The sequence below is a fragment of the Cryptotermes secundus genome, unplaced genomic scaffold, assembly GCF_002891405.2.
Source record: "Cryptotermes secundus unplaced genomic scaffold, Csec_1.0 scaffold1806, whole genome shotgun sequence".
Taxonomy (NCBI): domain Eukaryota; kingdom Metazoa; phylum Arthropoda; class Insecta; order Blattodea; family Kalotermitidae; genus Cryptotermes; species Cryptotermes secundus.
Window position 1 is genome coordinate 162,587 of NW_019743678.1, and position 20,405 is coordinate 182,991.

The 20,405-nt window shown below is 38.9% G+C and overlaps 2 protein-coding genes across 2 annotated transcripts in view; one reads left to right on the forward strand and one right to left on the reverse strand.

Annotated features, from left to right (window-relative positions):
• Positions 1-461: 461 nt before the first annotated feature.
• LOC111874289 (caltractin) lies at positions 462-9,500 on the reverse strand. The gene is made up of 6 exons (XM_023869665.2): positions 9,383-9,500; positions 9,178-9,246; positions 7,498-7,680; positions 7,038-7,119; positions 3,686-3,870; positions 462-3,421 (listed from the first exon to the last, which is right to left on the reverse strand). Exons 2-6 carry the CDS (start codon positions 9,178-9,180, stop codon positions 3,332-3,334), a joined length of 543 nt encoding a protein of 180 aa, XP_023725433.1. The 5' UTR covers positions 9,181-9,246; positions 9,383-9,500; the 3' UTR covers positions 462-3,331.
• Positions 9,501-9,564: 64 nt separating this feature from the next.
• The window catches only part of LOC111874290 (chromatin-remodeling complex ATPase chain Iswi), a 36,927-nt gene continuing 26,086 nt past the window's right edge, over positions 9,565-20,405 (forward strand). The window contains exons 1-7 of the mRNA XM_023869666.2: positions 9,565-9,735; positions 13,137-13,199; positions 14,913-15,082; positions 15,316-15,448; positions 15,988-16,094; positions 16,756-16,897; positions 18,384-18,671. Coding sequence (XP_023725434.1) covers positions 9,685-9,735; positions 13,137-13,199; positions 14,913-15,082; positions 15,316-15,448; positions 15,988-16,094; positions 16,756-16,897; positions 18,384-18,671 — 954 coding nt within the window. The 5' untranslated portion in view covers positions 9,565-9,684. The remainder of the gene's footprint in view (positions 9,736-13,136; positions 13,200-14,912; positions 15,083-15,315; positions 15,449-15,987; positions 16,095-16,755; positions 16,898-18,383; positions 18,672-20,405) is intronic.

Genomic DNA, 20,405 nt, shown 5'->3' on the forward strand with positions numbered 1-20,405 from the left:
ATGTGTCTGCCCACCCTCACTTTCTCTATTTGCTGACGTGACTCTCCTGGAAGAATACGACCGCGGGCTGCAAGAGGAGCGTGGGTTTTATGCGAAAACAAGGGTGTGGGGTGGGACTGCGTGAATAGTGCANTTAATGTTACGTTAGTCTGTACTTAACTACGTATTTCACTAAAAAATGCAACATTTTAACTCGGTTTTTGGTAGATTTTTACGTGACTAACATAAGGCTACTGTGGAAGTGCCCATTTCGGTTACAACGACATTCGTTTATAACGACACTATTTTTAGGTCCCTTTGATGACGTTATAACCAAGTTCTACTGTACTTGTAAGATTTGAGGTTTCAGGGCGGTCACTATGAAGAAAGCAGTCTTCTGGGATGTGGCACCATGTAGATGTGGTGTTAACTGCACTTGTTTGCACCTGCTCTCACAGTCTCTTCGCTTGCATTTTTCCTTATTTTTCCTTCTACCCTGAAGTTTGAGGCGATATGTTCCTCTGAAATGTCGGTTAACACCACATCTACATGGTGCCACCTCCCAGAAGACTCCTTTCTTCTTAATTATACTTGCTTATAGAAAATTATATTAATTCTTTAATTGATGTTACTATGTCACCCTTCAACTCCAGCTACTGTTTTGGTCAAAGCAAACTGCTGGTATATTTGTAGCATTAGAGTCCATTAATATTACCAAACTAAGAGTAGAAAATTAATTAGAACTACCTGTGAACCTTCCATTTTTCCATGTGCTCATTTCAATAACATACGTAACTGCACTGCTGCATAATGGTTTCTGAAATTCATTTCCAGGTCATACTGACACGATGAAATTTGCATGATTCTTTTGCAGCAATCAGACAACCGCTCTCTACTTCATATTCTTAAGGTGGGGTGCAGCTAAGACGCTTGCTACTTAGGCCACATGGAGATCCACTCACTGTACCAGTCCTAGATGACAGGTGAGAAATGTAGCATTTGGTACAATGAGAATTGGCAAGGGAAACTGAAGTACCAAAAATCTGTCCTATTGCCACTCTGTCCACCACAAATCTCACATGAATCTGGCTACTAATCACCTGAACTCAACCACTGACTATTCTGTCTAAGGCTTGTCATGGATTTCCTCAGTCCCTCCAGAAAAATGCTGGGAATACTTCAAATTAGACCATGACTGCTTCCTTCCTCACCCTCTCCAATTCATTATTCATTAAATCATCGTAACATTTGACACTACACTTTGAAATAATGACAGGTCACTAAATAAATAAATTAAAACAGCAGCATAAAACAATAATCAACACTGACTACAGGCTTGTATTATTAATTATTGATGCTGCTTCTGTTCTTCTGGGCAGTGTTGCCAGTGTTTCAGAGGTGAAGAAGTCTGACAACTTTTCCCTGTTCACTCTGCTGGCTGGCCCAGACCAGGAACCAGTATCCCACTCCCATGGTTCTGTTTGACCAATAATCTACATGTACACAGCTTACTCACTTCAACCCTGAAGATGATGTAGCTTCTACCCCTGAAATGTGGCAACATTGCCCATATCCACACAGTGCCAAGAACCAACAGTAATCATTTTAAATTTTCATGGCAAGTACATTAATGTGCGATTTTGTTTTCATCAGTGTCATTTTTAATGTTAAATGTTAATTCAGAATATAAGCTGTAGGTTATACAGTTTTTCAACTATAGCTTCTTGTGATACAGTGTGCTATGATTGTCTCTAAGAGGTCTAACACCTGTACCCAGTCACTTTTTTGATCATGTGCAGCAGCAAAGTCTACCAATGCTATTCCTTGAAACATAAAATAAAACTGGAGTTTTGTCCCTTTTGTCATATCACTACCACCACGCCTCTCTGAAAAAAAAAAGTACTGCTTGTAGCTACTCTTAACTCTATTTTACTTTTGGGATTTTAGGTTATCACAGTGTTAGTAATAAAGTTATGGTCTTCTGGCAGCACCTTTTCTTAGGGCCAGGTTCCTACTGGTGCGCTCTAAGCCTTGATCTTGTTCCTCCATTCCCAGTACCTCCACCATACTTCCATACATCGTTCACTCTTTTACCCTCAAAATGGGGGCGGTACATTTTTCCTAAATATTGTCGCATGTTGCCTATGCGGCACGACAAATAACTTCACGTAGGTAAAGGATGTAGTGAATATTTATTCTCCTTTGCTTCTACACTTATGTCACAATCCTTCTGCTGAGTCGCCTCTCTACTTCACTTCGCAAATGCTAGACTTCAGACTCTCTCGGTGAATGCATTCAACCCCCTTATATGTAGGTGGTTTCCAGACCAGATAGAATGCGCAATTTTCAACATTTCGGTTTCTGCTGTTTCGACAGACTGTTGTTATGCAACGAACCTTCCATCTCTGGGGAAACACGTTTGTTGATTCATCAATCCCTACACAACGGCCCACTGTTATTGCGTTACCATGGAAATGTCTACTGCAAACACGTTAATATTAATATCCAACTATCATGCTATACATCTCAAACCAGAAGACCATACTCTTGACAAAACTTTGTTTCTTGATATGTATGCCTGTGTTTTATGAAATCCCGCAAAAAAGCAAATTTTTGCAAAGGAACCTAGCAGATACATCTGTAGTGGCTGATATGGGGCCACAATATGCAAATGACATTTTTATGGAAAATTCTGCACACACGAGGGCTTAAGAAATTTAATATCATCTGTCTGAAACATCTTCGAAGGTATGACATCTTAGGTAGTCAATTTTGTGGAAGTCCTGTTATGTTCAGTGGTATCTCTTGTATAGCGATTTTAGATGCCATATCATGTTGGAAGAATCTAATGACTTTCTAATGATGATGTAGTGATCAATATCACTATGTGATGATGACACATCCTCAAAGGACCTTTAAGACACAGCATAATTCAAATATTAACAGTACTTTTCTGATCATAAGTAGAAATTCAGACTTTATGCAACAATGGACAAATCTGGTAATATTTTCCTGAGTATGATACAAACACACCAAGAATATGGAATGTCAAAAACTGAAATTCTTAATGTAGGCACAGAACTATTTACTTTGAATAATGAGGCAATATCTGCATACAAACATTTGGATATGGCAATGTGTGTAACAAAAATATATTAATTTTTATTTTACACTATTTTAGCACATTCACTGTGGTTCACAGACAAGAACCACCAATAGTAAGATTATGAAACATACTTGATATTTCTTTATACAGAAATATGGGAATTGTTTGACATCAGTCTTAACTGAAATGGCGGCACCCAACACAAATAAATATGACAATACAACACACAGACATTGAACAATTATCTTAATACAGACTAGTTTTCTTCATGATCCGAAGAAATTCTTCTTGGTTTATCTCTCCGTCCCCGTCTCTGTCAGCTTCATCAATCATTTCCTGACGAAAGAAGAGCTGTCTAAGTATACGTTTGCTGTTTAGTTTCAATATATACAGCACAACACTGCTTCTGAATCCCAACTATATGAATTGCCAATTAACCAAATCACCTCAACTAAGGTAAAGTTTCCCCAGTGCTTAACTAATTAAGGACTATGACCTGAAACCTCCAAAATACAAAGCAGGAATGCTAGCCACCCAACTGTAACATTCTATAGGTTGGCACACATGCGTGTGTGTGTGTGTGTATGAGAGAGAGAATACCTGTAGCTCTTCATCTGTTAGGTTCTCACCCAACTCCTTTGCAACACGCTTCAAATTCTTGAACGAAATCTTGCCGGTTTCATCATCATCAAATAATCTGAAAGCCTTCAGAATTTCTTCTTTAGAATCTTTCTCTGCCATTTTCAGAGTCATCAGGCCAAGAAATTCATCATAAGACAGAAAACCTGAAATCAGTATAAATTACCACAAAATAATTTACATCACTATATTATTCAGCCAATCAAGAAATCCTCTGGTTTGAAGAAAAAGATTCATCACTCTGTCCCTACCAGGCCACCACTACATCCTATCCTGAGCCACTTAAATCTGCTCCCACCCCTTCCATTCCTCTAAATTAATTTTGAATCTGTCCTGTCTTCACACAGGTCTCTCACACTGATGCTCCCTTGATGTCTATATGCATTTCTCATTTAAACTATGAATGCTATATGCCCTGTCCATCTTCTCCTACTTAATTTAATCACCACTGAAATATTAAATACAGGATGTTTCACGACTTTAGGTCATAACTGCAGGAGGTGATTTCCTAGGTCTCTGTGATCAAAAAATTTCATATAAACATGTGTCCGATTTTGGATGGTTACGGAGTTATGACCGTTTTTTCATTCCTGTACACGTCCTCCTGTGAACCGTGTCTATCATTTGACGGGGTGCTATTTTTAGCCAGCTACAGACAGAGCATTCTCGTTATCTTGACACTTGAGAGCTACATAAGGCGGGGTGGGTTGGTATGTCCAGCATGGTTCACAACTGAGCAGCATCCTGTGTTGCGGCCGGCGGTGGCATTAATCGAAACTCAGCTTTAAGCACCAATAAATTCAAATTAAAGGTAATTTCATGAAGTTAACTTTACATTCATACTTTAAATGTATCATGAATTATGCTGGTTTATTATTTTGTTCCATTTATTGTCAGTAATCATTACCTTCTACTCTTAGTTTAACACGGTCATAACTCCGTAACCGTCCAAAATCGGACACATATTTATATGAACTTTTCTGATCACAAAGACCTAGGAAATCACCTCCTGCAGTTATGCCCTAAAGTCGTGAAACACCCTGTATATAAATATTAATTAAGAAGTTCTGCATATAATGTATAATTTTCTGGATTATGACACCATGTTCTAGTACGGCAGCTGGGTACCAATGTTTCAGAAGAACATACTATATCCATCTTCAGGGTGGAAGGTGTCTTACTTTTCATTTATGGTTACTTAATGATATCATAAATTTAAACTATACAGCAACCAATGACAGAATTGTCAGTGAGGAATCAACTGAAAATGATAAGGAAGGATTTGGTAATTCTGTAATTTGAGGTACTATACTACCACATGTTTGGGTGGCTGTGATGTGGTTCAGATTGGTAATTTGTTTTATTTACCACTTACAGGTCATAACTACAATGCACACTATCTCCACACGAATCTGTTCATTCTGTCTGCACTAGTCCTCATTCTTCAGTCTCGCTGGAGGTCACACTCCAAATAAAGCCTTCAATTCCCGCAATGTCTTCACTGGCTGAATTCTCAACTAACACACTCATGAAACCATCAAATCACATGTTTAGGTCTCCCACTATGAACCTCCCGCAGCTGGCTCGCACCTTGAAGTGACTTCTTAGGAATTCCAGTCCTATAAACTCACACACATACATGGAAAATACAATTTGCTCCACTGTTACATAATCATCACGTCTACAGAGGCGTTGCCCAGCAAGGTGCCAATTAGCTGCTGTTGAGATGCGTTTACTGCAGTGCTGCCTAGCAACAAGCGCAGAACAGCTTGACATGGAGAAAACACCACTTACCATATTGTTGCATAATCGCAATGTTTACAGATTTCTGTGGCTCAACAGTTCTTGCATGGCGTAAAAACACCCTAACATTTGTCTGGAGTAAGCAAGGAAAACTGTGAAAAACCTCGGCCAGGATTACCAGTCTCCAGGGAAAGATCTGAACCAATGACCTCACACTGTCTCCATTCATGATCCATGATTCAAGAAGGAGCCAGTTCCCCTGAAGCACTGGTACCCGTTTGCTATACTATAACACTGTCTTATTTTTTCATTTATAGTTTATTTCGCAATGCTGTCAGTAGCTCAAACTATACAGCATTAAATGGTAGGATGATAAGTGATTAATGAATTGGAAAGGATGTAGTGGCAAGTGGTAGTGACCTAAGTTAAAAGGTATTAACAGGAATCTGAAAGGTGTGATTTAGTAAACCTGAATAAAACCTCCTCAGACAGGATCAATTAGTGTCAATTAGTTTTTTACAGTCTCACATGCAACACTATGTTCTATAAAATTTACTGAAAGACATTCGCTTTAAAAGTTTATCACTACGTTTTTCAACCAATGTCATCATCAGGTGTTAAAATTACTGGGCGAGAACACTGCTGTATTCTGTTTCGTTGCATACGTTGATCCCTCAATGTGCATGTATGAGCTGCTGGGTTATATTCTCTCCTATGCAAGAGGATGCTACAATATAATATTACTCAAACAGGATAGCTGGTCTCTGTGCCAAAATTTGAACCCAAGACCTCCCTGAAACCCAGATGAATCTTCATTACTGTGAAAACCTCAAATCTTCATTATGTAATTTTCCTTATCTTCGTGTTATATCCTTTTCCTTAGGCATCATTTTCAGTGGTCATAAAAAAGTGTGTATGAATTATGAAATACTCGTACAGGTCATCTTGGTTTACCAAACATTTGCAGACATGTGTATGGGTTATAAATATAGCTGTAACAATACATTAATGTATCAAAGTTAAACAGTAAAGTAGTCCCTGTGCCCAAGTACTATACTGTGAAAACAATACTTACTCACGGAGCTGAGCCCTTCTTCAGAAGCCGACAATTGTGCAGCTACTCAAGAGCTTCTGAGCATTTTATGGAATCCGAAGGTTCATTACCGTGTTCACAAGAGCCCTCCACTGGTACCTATCCTGAGCCAGATCAATCCAATCCATCCTATCTCTAACATGAAGGCAATATCTGACTTAATTCCAACACAGATTAAAAACCTTTGACTTGGCATGGGAAGAGCCGGGGGATATTACAAGGCCCTCAGTCTGGAGGGTTTTGGCTCTTCAAAGAGTACACTGGGGGGTACACAACAGATGAAGCAGTGGTCTGAGTGCTTGGGGCAACTAGAAGCCAACGCAGTACAATAAAGTGCTATGAAAGCACATAGGGGATACAGACAAAAAGCTTCTCATATTTGAGACCTCATGCTGTAAGCATATTATCCCTGAGAAAGTCCCTGCAATTCCCATTTATTCACTTCCTGATGTATTAAAAATCCATATATTCACTTACCTGATCCTTCTTTATCAATTTCTGTAATCATTTTCTTAATCTCCTCTTTCCTTGGTTCAAATCCTAAGGCTCTCATTGCTATCTGCAAATAACAGAAAAACGCAACTACAAATGAAGAAACTCTCGAGGCACTACAATACAAGCCAGAAGGTCACTGGTTCGATTTCCAATGAAGTTACTGGATTTTTTTTTCAATTGACCTAATCCTTCCAGCCACACTATGGCCTCACACTTAGCCTCAAACACAAATGAATACCAGGAATCTTCCTGGGGGTAAAGGGTGGCTGGTGCGTAAGACTGACCTCACCACCATCTGAGCCGACTGTCTAGACAATGTGGGAGCCTCGACATCTCACAGCACTATGGACCTCCATGGCCTGTTACAGGAATAGCTTTACCTAACCTCAACCCAGATCTAAAACAAATTAAGTTCAGTGATGTATGAGTAATATTGCAATACCTTTAATTCTTTTGTTTCAATTTTCCCATTTCCTTCAGTGTCAAATAGGTCAAATGCTTCCTTTATGTCCGCTTTCTGTTCTTCTGTTAGTTCAAACTTGGGACCAGATGACTTCTTCCTTGCACCAGTCACTGTAGCAGCAGTAGCAGTGGTACCTGTAGTCTGTTTCCTGAATTGTGATGCCTGACAAACGTGAATGAATTTACCAATGATTCTGTTTTCATGAACAATACAGAAGACTCGAAAGAACCCAGGTTTAAGATGTACACAGGATGTGTTCCAATATTTCTCCTGCCTTATTTAGGTTTACCTAGTACAAATTTTAGGTATGATTTTTATTGTTTCAAATCAAAAAATACACTCAGATGCCTTCTCAAGACTAAGAATTAAAACATATTAGTATTTTGTGTTTACACAGACTGAGGGTGTTTGAGAACAGGGGGCTGAGGAAAATACATGGACCAAAGAGAGATGATGTGATAGGAGATTGGAGAAAACTTCATAACTTGTACTCTTCTCCAAGTTTAATTTGAATGATCAAGTCAAGGATGATGAGATGGGGAGAGCATGTGGCATGAATGGGGGAGAGGATGAATGTATATAGGATATTGGTGGGAAAGCCAGAAGTAAAGAGACCACTAGGAAGACCAAGATGTAGGTAGGTAGATAATATTAAAATACATCTTAGAGAGATAGGATTGGGTTGTATGGACTGGATGATCTGGCTCAGGATAGGGACCAGTGGAGGGCTATTGTGAACATGGTGGTGAACATTTGGGTTCCATAAAATATTGGGAAGTTCTTGAGTAGCTGCATAATTGCAGGCTTCTCAAGAACGGCTCAGGTCCATGAAGTTAGTTAATTAGTATTTTGTGTTTATTACAATATTAAAATAAAATATTTTTAGAGAATGAGTTAGAATTCAATATTTATAGGCAGAAAAAAGTAACAATTACAATGGTTTGGCCATGTAAAAAGAATGGATGCAGCAATGATATTGAGGACATCAGAATTAAAATTTGAAGGGACGATTTATGAAATTACCCAGAACACGACAGCTCAACCAGAACTGGAACACATCATAATGAAAGGGATGAAATGACAAAAAATTTTAAGTGTTAAGACTGGGATGTAAGAAATGACTGGAAATTTCTTTATCCAGCAGTCCTTATAAAATGAAGTGTTGCCAGAAAATGGATCATAGGTATTCGAAGTGATAATTACTTCCAACTGTATCCCAGTTTCTTTTGAAAAATATCACAAAGCACACTACATTTTTCATACATTTATCTCAGGCAATCCCCTGAGCTCTTTACTCTGATCCAGTTTTAAGACCCTCAAAGAAAGCCTACTACAGAATGCTTCCCAGACTGAAATAGTATGAACATGAAACGTTGATGCTATACATAAATTTCCACAAATCGTGTTTTTATTTGATAAAAGTGCTCAAATTATGATGGGTGAAGGTGCACAAATGTACAGAATTTTAGTTATAAGCCCAACTGAATGAAACCCAAAGCAAATTCTTTATGACCAGTGTAACTGGTTCATAAGCAAACAAGCAATGACCCCTCATGCCAAAGACATTCCCCTTCTAAGGCTCTCATGAATCTACATTACCACCTCACAGTTTCCTAATCTACAAAAGGCAATTCTGTGTATCGTCTAGGACAAACATACCATCTTCTGTAAATGGTTCTATAAGGCGTAATACTTGTCGTCTCCCAGCACAAGCCACTAAGCCTGAAACTAGAAATAAATATATACACAGAACTGAAATTATTTATTTTGTGCTGTAAGGCATAAATGCAATATCTCTAATCATCCAAACTCGTCATTAATCAAACACCACTTCACAACAACAAATGCTACCGTTATTCAGTACCTTGTTAATATGATTTACATGAAGTTACCGACAAGCCAAAACAATAAACACCCATACACATTTACCCAGACGACCCAGACACCCCTCCTTTGTTTCACGCATTGCACATGGCCGTCGGAACCGGTCGCAACCGCGCGGATGCGGCTTTATATCTCCGCCATCTATTGTTATATATATGAATTAATGTAATTTCTTGGCCCGCCATATTTTACCTGTATTGTTCGGTGAAGTTCCGTGGTGATTTCCAGTTGACAAGACGGGAAAGACAGTGTGTTTGTATAAGATCTGAACTAGTAATCAATATGTCAAAACCAGAAGACAGCATGGATACAGGTGACACTGGGGAAAATTCGGTAAGAGTTGTACCACATTTCATTATTAAATGTTGCTGGCTTGCAAAGTATTTGCGGCAGTACATATTCTTATGAACTGTTAATAATAACGATTTAGAGAAAAGTGAAACATGACTACTGCACTCATTCTGCATGATCCGAGCGTTTTTGAAATGTAATGATAATGAAGTGAGATTTGCGAGTCTAACAGCAATCTAAATGAACAGTACATAGTGATAGAAGTTGTAGTATAGTGTAGAAGACAGTATATCGGAGAACGGCACATTTTCTGAGTATGGTGACAAGCAGTCTTAGGACGTTGGCCCTTTGAAGAATCGACGTCGCGGACTGCCATATAGTAACGGAACCGCCGTATTATTAAAGAAGGTGCACACGGTATCGTTGGTTGAGGCACTGCTTCAAGCCGGAAGGACGCGGGTTCGGTTCCCGATGAGGTAATTGGGTTTTTCAGTTGACTAAATCGACCCAGCCACACTATGACGGGGTCGACTCAGCCTCTTAACAGAGGTGCGTTCCAGGAATCATCCTGGGCTGTAAATGGTGGCCGGTGTGTGAGGCCAACAACCTTATTGCCAACTTTGAGCCGATTGCCTAGAAAATGAGAGAACCTCGACGTCTTACAACCGTGGGCCTCCACAGCCTGTTAGAATACAAGGATAACGTTACTTTAGATATATATATGGTACTGTACAATAGTAAAACCATTATCAAAGCCCCAGCTGTAATGAAACTATAACCAAAGCTTCAACCTCGTCCAGATCAAATGTTTTATAATTTTGGGACCTAAAATAATTCCCTGTGGTTTACTGAAATTGCACGCTGTTTAAACATAACAGCATCATTTTGTATTATAAAAGAAGTGTTTTTTGTTATCAGAGCAAGAACATTGTTAGTGTACATATCTCTGTGTTTGGAACAGTATCCTAGGAGGGATGCATTTTTCTATTCACTTTTGGTAACCTGTTACATATAATCATACAGCCACATGTCTGAATGAATCTTGGTTGTGTTCGGGATCAGCCATAATGATCTCTTCACTGTTTAGGAGTGGGATGCCTCACACTTTGGAACCTCTATCCAAAGCCCTAACCTGATGTGTCATACATACTAAAAGCCTAACTAAAACACAAACCTAACCTCTGGTTCTACCATATTGAAGTTGCAATGAAAAACAGAAATGTAACCTCTTGATTTAAAGATAAAGGTAAGGTAAAGTTGTCCCTGTGCTTAACTAATTAAGCACTACGCCATGAAGGTGTATGGGAGAGTGGATGTTTAGACCCACATTTTCTTGACCTTAGCACTAGTCAGAGGTGAGTGGTCAGCTTCACGCCCTGGCCGCTTTACCCTTGGGGAAAGGGCATGTGTTATCCATTGGATAGGAGGCTGGGTGGGCCCCAGAGCTGGTCTGGATGATATGGAGAAGAGAAAATTCTTGACCCTACTTGGATTCGAACTCCGACCCCACAATCCAGCCAGTCACTATACCAAAAGAGTTATGCTGGCTCCCCAACATACTAACATCAGAACAAGAGCACTAACACTATCCTCTTCCACCATACTAGAACCTGACCCAAATGAATTTGGTGGTGAAATGGAAACAAAAATTCTTTAAAGAAAAAAGCCAAACAAAATGTAAATCATGCAGTGCAACTTTTACATAAAGAAGATGTGACGGATATTTGCCAGCTAAGGTTGGTAGCATTATGTAGGAACACACCACTTTGTCAGAGCAGCATCATCATATGTCTGGAACAGTTGCAATCTATATTCCCAACAGAGCGGACAGAATACGTTTTAAGATGAGGCACTGACCGAACAATTAATGTGATATAATACCACATCTATACCACGGTCCTCCAAGCAACTTACCATATGTATACAAGTCCTGAATATACCATTATGTCCGCGGGTGTACAACAAGATTGCAGCAACTGACTTCATGTTATGCAATCTCACATGAAGAGTTTTTAACCATGTTTTACTCCATAACTTTCGTTTTATAAGAAGTTTATAATTCATTGTATTTTTATACCATGTATTTTATAATGTAACAGTTATCAAGTATCCAGATTTACTTTCACAATTGCAGTTCAATAGTGTGTGACTATAATAATCATTTGTTTTTCCTGATAATGGCTTTAAGAAGCCGAAACATGTAGCGTGGTAGTTTTAACCTTGACCATTATGTTGTGTTACAATGGACTCCAATACAGAATTGTATATACTAACACAACAGGATGCATGAAATGAAAAGAATAACATTGTTGACTCCTGTTATGTGTAGTATACTGTTTAAATGCTGAATGAAATTTTACTGGCCTGATTGGGCAGGTCCCCAGGAATAATTCGTCTTAGGTGTACAGTCTGTATACTGTGTCTGCCATGGGAACAAGGGTACATCGTTATCAGTGATGTAGACTATTGCATCATTACTTTTTTTTAATGCTAGTGGGGTGGGAATAAGTCCCTTGTACTGCGGCCACTTCTGGCCTATTGTACCAGCCCCAGATGATAGGTGAGGGTGATTGTGGAGCAGTTGGTGGAATTAAGATTGGCAGGGGAAACTGAAGTACTCGGAGAAAACCTGCCCCAGCGCCACTTTGCCCACCACAAATCCCACTTAACCAGACCTGGGATCAAACCCGGACCGCCACAATGGGAAACCAGCAACTAACCGCTTGAGCTGTGGTGTGGTCCACATCATCATTAAAAAGTGACTAGATTTTATTTTCAATATACTTCCAGTATACATATGCTGATAGGAAATGAAGACATAGTTACAACTTGGAGAAAGCCATATTGTGCTGTTACAACTATGTGCCTATCTAATAGCACCATTCAGGAACAGGACTTTTCTTCTGTAGTGTTGCTGTTGGCGTAGTAAGACTGGAAGGGATCATTTAATTGTTCACATTTTACCATATTCAGTGGAGAAAATTTTTAACACAGTCATAGTTTTCTTACCTTAAATTGGTTTTATTTATTTATGCTTTGTTTAATAGGGTTGTCTGTAGTGTGGACTCAGTACTAGTAGCATCAAGTGATAGGATAGTTGGTGAATAAAGAATTGGAAAGAATGCGGAAGCACTTAGGGCCTAGTTTGAGGTATGATTCCTGGCATTTGTCTCAAAGGACAGAGGAACTCCACTCAGGCTAGCTGATATCTGGGCCCCAGAATTTAAGCCTGAAACTTCTGAATGTGAAACATTAGCGCTACAGACCCAACCATGACATTAGGTTGTCTTAAATTATTTGCAGGAACTCATTGTGCATTCTAAAATGAAGGCATATTATTAAGTTTATCAACATGAAATGCTAGGAAAAATATAGTATCCCAAGTAGAATTTGCTATGTGATTTCTTAGATTTTATTTTCATTTTTTTTTTTTTTTTTCAGANAATGCTTCCTCAGCCGATACACTGTCATCCAGAGGCAAAACTGAGGACTATGAAACAAAAGTTGTAAGTACACCTTAAATTCTCATACAAAGTAGATTCACAGACATGAGTTCCATGTGTGTATCCATTATATCGGGTATGGCGAGGCATTGGCACTCACATATTGGCTGAGATCAGTGATTACAGGTTTTATCTATATGAATGCATCATACATCTGATTGTTGGTGATAATGAAGAAAGAAAGAAGCACACATTAAATAAAAATACATATAATTCAAAGTATTGTTGAATATAGAAATAGCTTATAGTGTTCAGTTTATCTCTGAAAGTGTATCAAACACAGAATGTGAATTTCAATTTGCCCTGCAGTGTTTTTCTGAACATTTTTTGTTTTGACGTGTTGTTTGGTAAGTTAAGCCTCAAATACATACAGAAATGGACCTAAAGTCATCATATGAAGATTTTGTAAGATTTGAGGCTTTCACGGCGGTCACTATGAAGAAAGCAGTCTTCTGGGATTTGGCACCGTGTATATGTATATATCCCAGAAGACTGCTTTCTTCATATGAAGATTTTGTTAAAATTGCCCAGTCTAAATGAAAATGTAAAATTTAATGAAAATTCATCTAGTGGTTATTGTTTCATGTATGCAGACAGATGGATTGAGTGAACTCAGTAGGCACCCTGAAGGGTTGCAAATAGGCCTAAAAGAATTATGTGGGTAAGCCAAAAACTGAATAATGCATGCACAGATAATTGCTGAAAGTACATAGTAATTCAGTAGCAGCAACAGTTCTTTTTCAAAAAATATATTTCTGTTACTTTATGTATCCTCCCCAGAATACAAGGAAATATTTTTACCCCAAGTGAGACAGCTATGAGAAAACACAAAGATTACATGTTGCTGATTATTTTGAACCATGAAATATAAAAAGTAAAATTTAAGCAGTTATACAAAATTAGTGTCATTTGTGTCACTCTGAAAACCATCCACAAACTAAGAATTTAACATTGAAAAATGTGTAGCAGTAGATATATCATGACGTCCACCATTCCATACTAGAATAGTGAGGATAGGTGGCACCATCTTTAATTTAACTTAGGTATCAGGCAATGTGGTGGGCCATGCTGTACCATAGTTGGTTAAGGCACTATGCTATGGGCTGAAAGGTCATGGGCTTGTTTCTTGAGGAGGTCACTGGATTTTTCAATTAACCTAAACCTTCCAGCAGCACTATGTCCCTGTGGTCAACTCAGCCTCTAACAGAATTGAGTACCAGGAGTCTTCCTGGGGGGTAAAGGGTGGCTGGTTGGCGCTTAAGGCTGACAACATCACTGCCATCTGTGAGCTGATTATCTAGAAAATGTTGGAGCCTCAACGTCTCACAACCCTATGGGCCTCCACGGCCTTTTGCAGGGATAGCTTTACCTTTTTATCTTTTATTAGGCAGTGTGAAAACAATTCAGCATCCCTGCCTTAATTTATGTTCAAGAATTCTGTCTGTTGGGATGTGACATCAAGTAGTCCAGCAGAAGTTGACCTGTGTTTTGGAGGAACATGCTGTCTTCAACTTTAGGGTCATAGTGTAAGCTTCCTTGCATTTTTGACCTACTCTCTGAGGCTGAAGATGGAAACAGTATGCCAGAACATCACTCTGTTGTACCAGACTGTATTTATCACATCACAAAAGATGGCATTTTTGTTCTTATATTGTATCTTATTGTGAGATGGGTTTTGAATTTATGAAAAACTCATTCAGCATTATTTCTTTATAGGAAACAGATCGGAGTAAACGGTTTGATTACCTTCTAAAACAGACAGAGATCTTCACGCATTTCATGTCCAACAATCAACGAGACAAGCCACCATCAAGTCCGCTAAAGGTGAAACCTGGCAGACCAAGAAAGAATCCAGACCAACCAAAAGGAGACCCTGGAGCAGGAGAGTGAGTGATGGTGCCGACATTGCAGACACCATCTATTGTCTTCTTTCAGTTTGATATTTGATGTTCTCTAATATTCAGTGTAGCAACATTTCCTACATCCTGTTTGTGCCATCATTTGATTTTGTTTTGTCATTATCGTATTATCTGTTAATGTGGCATTATAAAATAAATAGTTGAATATTGCTTCTGTTCCTGTTGGAAATGATTGGTCTTTATGAATTATTCTCTTGCAGTCATCGTCATCGAAAAACAGAACAGGAAGAAGATGAAGAATTGTTGGCTGAAACAAATTCAAGTAGGAGAACGATTATCAGCTTTGACCAGTCTCCACATTATGTAAAAAATGGAGAAATGAGAGATTATCAAGTAAGTGTGAAAGGTTTTCGTGTTCATTCCTGCAGTGAAGAGAGGGGGGTGAGACAATTGCAAACACCTGCCGTCATGTACTGTGTGAGCTGACACATTTCCATTGGTGCCTTGAAGCTCAGTGTGTTCATAAATGTACAGCAAAATTACCAAAGTGAGCCAGTTCTACCTACCATTTGCAGCACTGTCTTTACATGAGGTTAGCACCAGAAAGCTTGTAACCAGTATTTCAGGCTGCGCCATAGCTCAAGCGGTTAATTGCTGGTTTCCCACCGCGGAAGCCCGAGTTCAGTTCCGGGTCTGGTCAAGTGGGATTTGTGGTGGACAAAGTGGCGCTGAGGCAGGTTTTCTCCGAGTACTTCAGTTTCCCCTGCCAATCTTCATTCCACCAATTGCTCCACAATCACCCTCACCTTTCATCTGGGGCTGGTACAATAGGCCAGAATGGTCACAGTACATGGGACTTAGTCCCAACCCACTACCAATAAAAAAACAGTATTTCAACTGTATTATTTATATAATACCTTTTTGTTCTTTAGGTGCGAGGACTCAACTGGATGATTTCGCTGTATGAAAATGGCATAAACGGAATCCTTGCTGATGAAATGGGTCTCGGTAAAACACTGCAGACAATATCATTGCTGGGGTAAGAATTGTAACTTCATTTTTTTAAGACTACAGTTGTCTGGTTGTGAAGCAGTGTAGTTTGGTAGACATATACTAATGTTTCAGATGAACCTGGTATCTCTATCTACAGAGTAAAAGACGGTCAATCTTCTACCCTGAAGATGGAGGCAGTAGGTTCCTCCAAAACATTGGTATATATCTACCAAACTAGATAGTGTCGCATCTGAAAGAAACTATATTAATATTTGCTGCTATTAGAACATCTGTTCACATTCATTTTATTTTTCATTGGCTTTTACCAGCAGTGTTTATATAACTTTATAATCACTTATTTAAATAATACAATTGCATAAAGTCAATTAATAGACTCTTTTACTGAGTTCATTTGCTGTTGTCATGATGTTTTTTGGAATTAAACTGATTTGTTTAATCAAATACTACATTGTTTCTATTTCTGTTACACAGTTTTTATAAAATGCCACTAGATAGCAGTTCAGTCTACTTTCTGGTGTTGTACATTTCATTCATACATTTGTATATATGGCATACTGCTACTGTAAAGATAAAGGTATAGCCATTATACAGGGTTAGCCTAAATTGACTCTTGACAGAGTTATGGGGAATTGTGAACCCTGAGGAACATACAGTGTAAGACTCATCAAATGTTATTTCATCCCCAGATACATGAAACATTACCGGAACATTCCAGGACCACACATTGTCATTGTTCCAAAGTCAACACTTGCCAATTGGATGAACGAATTCAAGAAATGGGTTCCTTCTTTACGTGCAGTGTGTCTTATAGGTGACCAGGAGGCTAGGGTGAGGAGATTTTGTTAAGAAAAGCTTGCAGAATGTTAGATGATTCTTAAAGGATTGTTTCAAGTTTAATTGTATAAACTAACTGCACATTACATGTAAGTCATGAAACAGATGTAGATTTTGTGATCGTATTTCTTGATGCAAGTGTGACAGAATCATGATTTAGTCTGAAGCACTGACGGTAGTCTTTGTTTTAAGAACTAATTTACTGTAAGTCTTAAACGGGCTTACTGATTCTGAAATTACAGATCTCCCATGTGTTTGTTGGTGTAAGTTATTAAGGGCTTTATATGTATTAGTATGTCCACTCGCTGAAGTTTTGTTTAACCATTTGAAGCCCCGTGGTCACTATATGTACCACCTGATATAACATACTAAAACTCTGCATTGTATCCACAGGATACGTTTGTGTGTTCCATATGGTTTTCACAGTAAACAGTGATTTTTTCTCTCTCTAAACAGCATTAACCAGTTGTACTTTGTAGCAGAGATGTAATGTGTTTCTTGTGAGGTATCAAATGAATTTTTATATACTGTTAGGAAGAAATGCAGTCTTTAAGGCGTTAAATTTGATTTTGTTCAAGATGGACTGGGTTGTGGTATGTTAGATGTGGTGTCTAGGGTGTTGATGGTGTTTGTGTGATGAAAACAGTCTCCATTTTTATTTGTACCGCTAAAGTCTGAATCTCCGAGACTAAAACAGGAAAACAGCAAGGTACCATACTTCAGCAGCAAACTCACATATTTGCATTGCCAGAGGTACACAGATAGAGACTAGTTCATGCATTAGGCATTTCATGGATTTACAGCTTTTGCAAATGATGAAGTCGTGAATGTTGAAGGTTTGCTGTACATTAATTCTGGCTTAACTTACTCAATTTTGGCTGCCATCTCCTTCAAAACAGTCTCCTTGGGAACATATACAGCGATCTCATCATTTTTTTACGCTTCAGAAGCACCGTGGAAGTCATTTTCCTTAATGCTGTCAAGTACCGCTTGCGGTTCCCTTTGGATGTCAAGACACTGTTTCACAGTTTCATTTTCAATTTGGAAAACAAAGCAAAATCACAGGGGCTAAGTCCAGCGAGTAGGGAGGATAGGGAACAATAACCCTCTTGTTAGTCACAAACTCTGTGGTTTTCAGGACATGTGGGTGGGCACATTGTCATGATGAAGGAGCCAGTTGTGACTGCACCAAAGTTCTAGTATTTTTCATTGCATATTTTCTCTCAGGATTCAAAAAACATTACAGTGAAAGTCAGAGTTGACCGTAGTGTAGAGGAACAAATTCAAAGTGAACAATCCCTTCATGTCGAAAAAACAATGAGCTATGGCACGGCCCCAGAGAAAAGTTAACTGGACAGTACTATGTCCAGCACAGCTTTATTAATACTGAACTTTATTTTAGCAAATATTGTAGTGTTTACAGACAGTTAGAGTTATTTTTTGAAGTATTAAAGTGAAATATTTATGTTCTGTTTACTAGAATATTTTCATAAGGGAAACGCTGATGCCTGGTGAATGGGACGTGTGTGTGACATCATATGAAATGGTAATCAAGGAGAAAGGAGTATTCAAGAAGTTCAACTGGCGTTACATGGTTATTGATGAGGCCCACCGTATCAAGAACGAGAAGTCAAAACTCTCCGAAATTGTTCGTGAGTTCAAAACAACGAACCGTCTCCTGCTGACAGGAACACCTCTACAGAACAACCTTCATGAACTTTGGTCACTTCTCAACTTCCTCTTGCCAGAGGTCTTCACCTCATCAGATGTGAGTATTTACATAATGTGGGTAATGTTCAGATGTTTGATACAGAGCAGTGACTTTCCATACTGTTTTATGTGCAATGGCAACTTCGTTCGCTAAAACCTTCCCAAGTTAGTAATTTCAGTGTTAAATTAACTTTGTTTAACCTTTTATAGACTTTAAAGGATTCTGACGATGGTGTATGCTGTACAGAACTATAAGATTATTATTATTATTATTTTTGGAGAGGGTGGGTTCCCCATGCACCGTGACTAGTAGTCTATTGTACGTCCCCCTTTTAATTTCTGCTGTCGCCATACCCTACCAGTACTGGTGCTTGCTATCAGCCCCATTATGCCAGCGAGGTTGGCCCTCTTCTGGCAGTGGTACCCAATGCTTCCCCATCTACCGGAGGCGTTGGAAACTACTTCAGTGAGAAACTTTGCCAAATTTTGCTCAGGGGTCTCCTAGAGACATGAGGATCTTTTACGTGCCGTAAATCTACAACACGGGACCCACGACTCAAAGTCCCTCCCGGAGGACTTGTTCCCTGAATTTTTCCGCCCTCAAAAATTCCACGACCTCCGCCAAGTTTTGAACCCGCGTACCTTGAGTCATGAGGTGGGAACGTTACTCCTAGACTACGGAGGCCGCTTAACTAGTAAGGTTTATTTTGGACTCTATCCATCGTCTGGTATATATAAGACAAAAAAACCATAACGTTTCGGAGACTGGATCTGTATCTGTCCTCAGGTGGATTGGGCAAGATAGACCTACTAAGTTGGCCCCATTAGAAAGAGCTAGTCTCAATCACTGGACAAACCCCCGTCAGTAGAGAACAGCCTATAAACACATGACAACAGAACCTGTTGTCATGTGTTTATAGGTCTTGACACTGATGTATGAAACAAAGAATTTCCTCTTCACTTTTCTCTTCCCCTAGTCAGCAGGGCAAAGATCTGAAGACTGTAGCAAAAATGTGAACCATATGAGCAAAATGAAATAAGGTTTTTGGTTTTTCCAGCTGTTTTACCTCTCCAGAGACAGAAGTATGCCAAGTGTTACAAGAAGAAATGATTTTATAATGCAGAACCACTTTGTGAAAAAGTTGGAAACTCTTTCATAATCTTATAATATGTGACACTATGTCCTTTGCTGATAAAAACAAAGTTATTCGTTTATTTTAAAAATTGTATTGGTTATAGCATTTTAAATAAAGTGCTTAAAATTAGTTACATAAACTCCATCCAGCTCATCCTATGATGATTTAGAAAGTGTGGCATTTAAATTTTAAGTTGTTCCTCGGTGATCAAATCCACTTCTCTCAGAAGAAACCTTAAACAGGGATTTCACTGTGTCTTGATATACTTCGCCTGATTACAAATGCAGGAGCATGTGTCCCTTTGCTTGCACTCTGAAGCATGAAGATAGGTGAGAGCGTGTAGGTAAAACTCCATACAGTCTTAATGGCAGGTGGAGGATGAAGCTGTGTGGCTGCAGTCACTTTGCCCCAGAAAAGAAGCCCCCACTACAAATTCCACAGAGCCAGTCTGTGTGTAGTGACAGATTTTGTATTATCACTGTTATCTGTCAGTTGATGCTTGAACTATCCTGGCTTACAAGTACAGATAGAAGCATTTTTTAGTAATTAATTGACTAACCAACTAAGCAAATGGACAAACGTGTCCACAAGTCTCAGGGTCTTGTGTAATATTTCAGAACATCCCCCTCCCCTTTTTGTTTGTGGTGGTGAATTTT

Excerpts from the sequence above, each read along its gene's own strand:
- LOC111874289 (XM_023869665.2), bottom strand. Across the intron at positions 7,120-7,497 it reads TTGAAACAAAAGAATTAAAG|ATAGCAATGAGAGCCTTAGG; the intron begins GTATTGCAATAT and ends TGTTATTTGCAG. Across the intron at positions 3,871-7,037 it reads AATTGATAAAGAAGGATCAG|GTTTTCTGTCTTATGATGAA; the intron begins GTAAGTGAATAT and ends TACTGATTTCAG.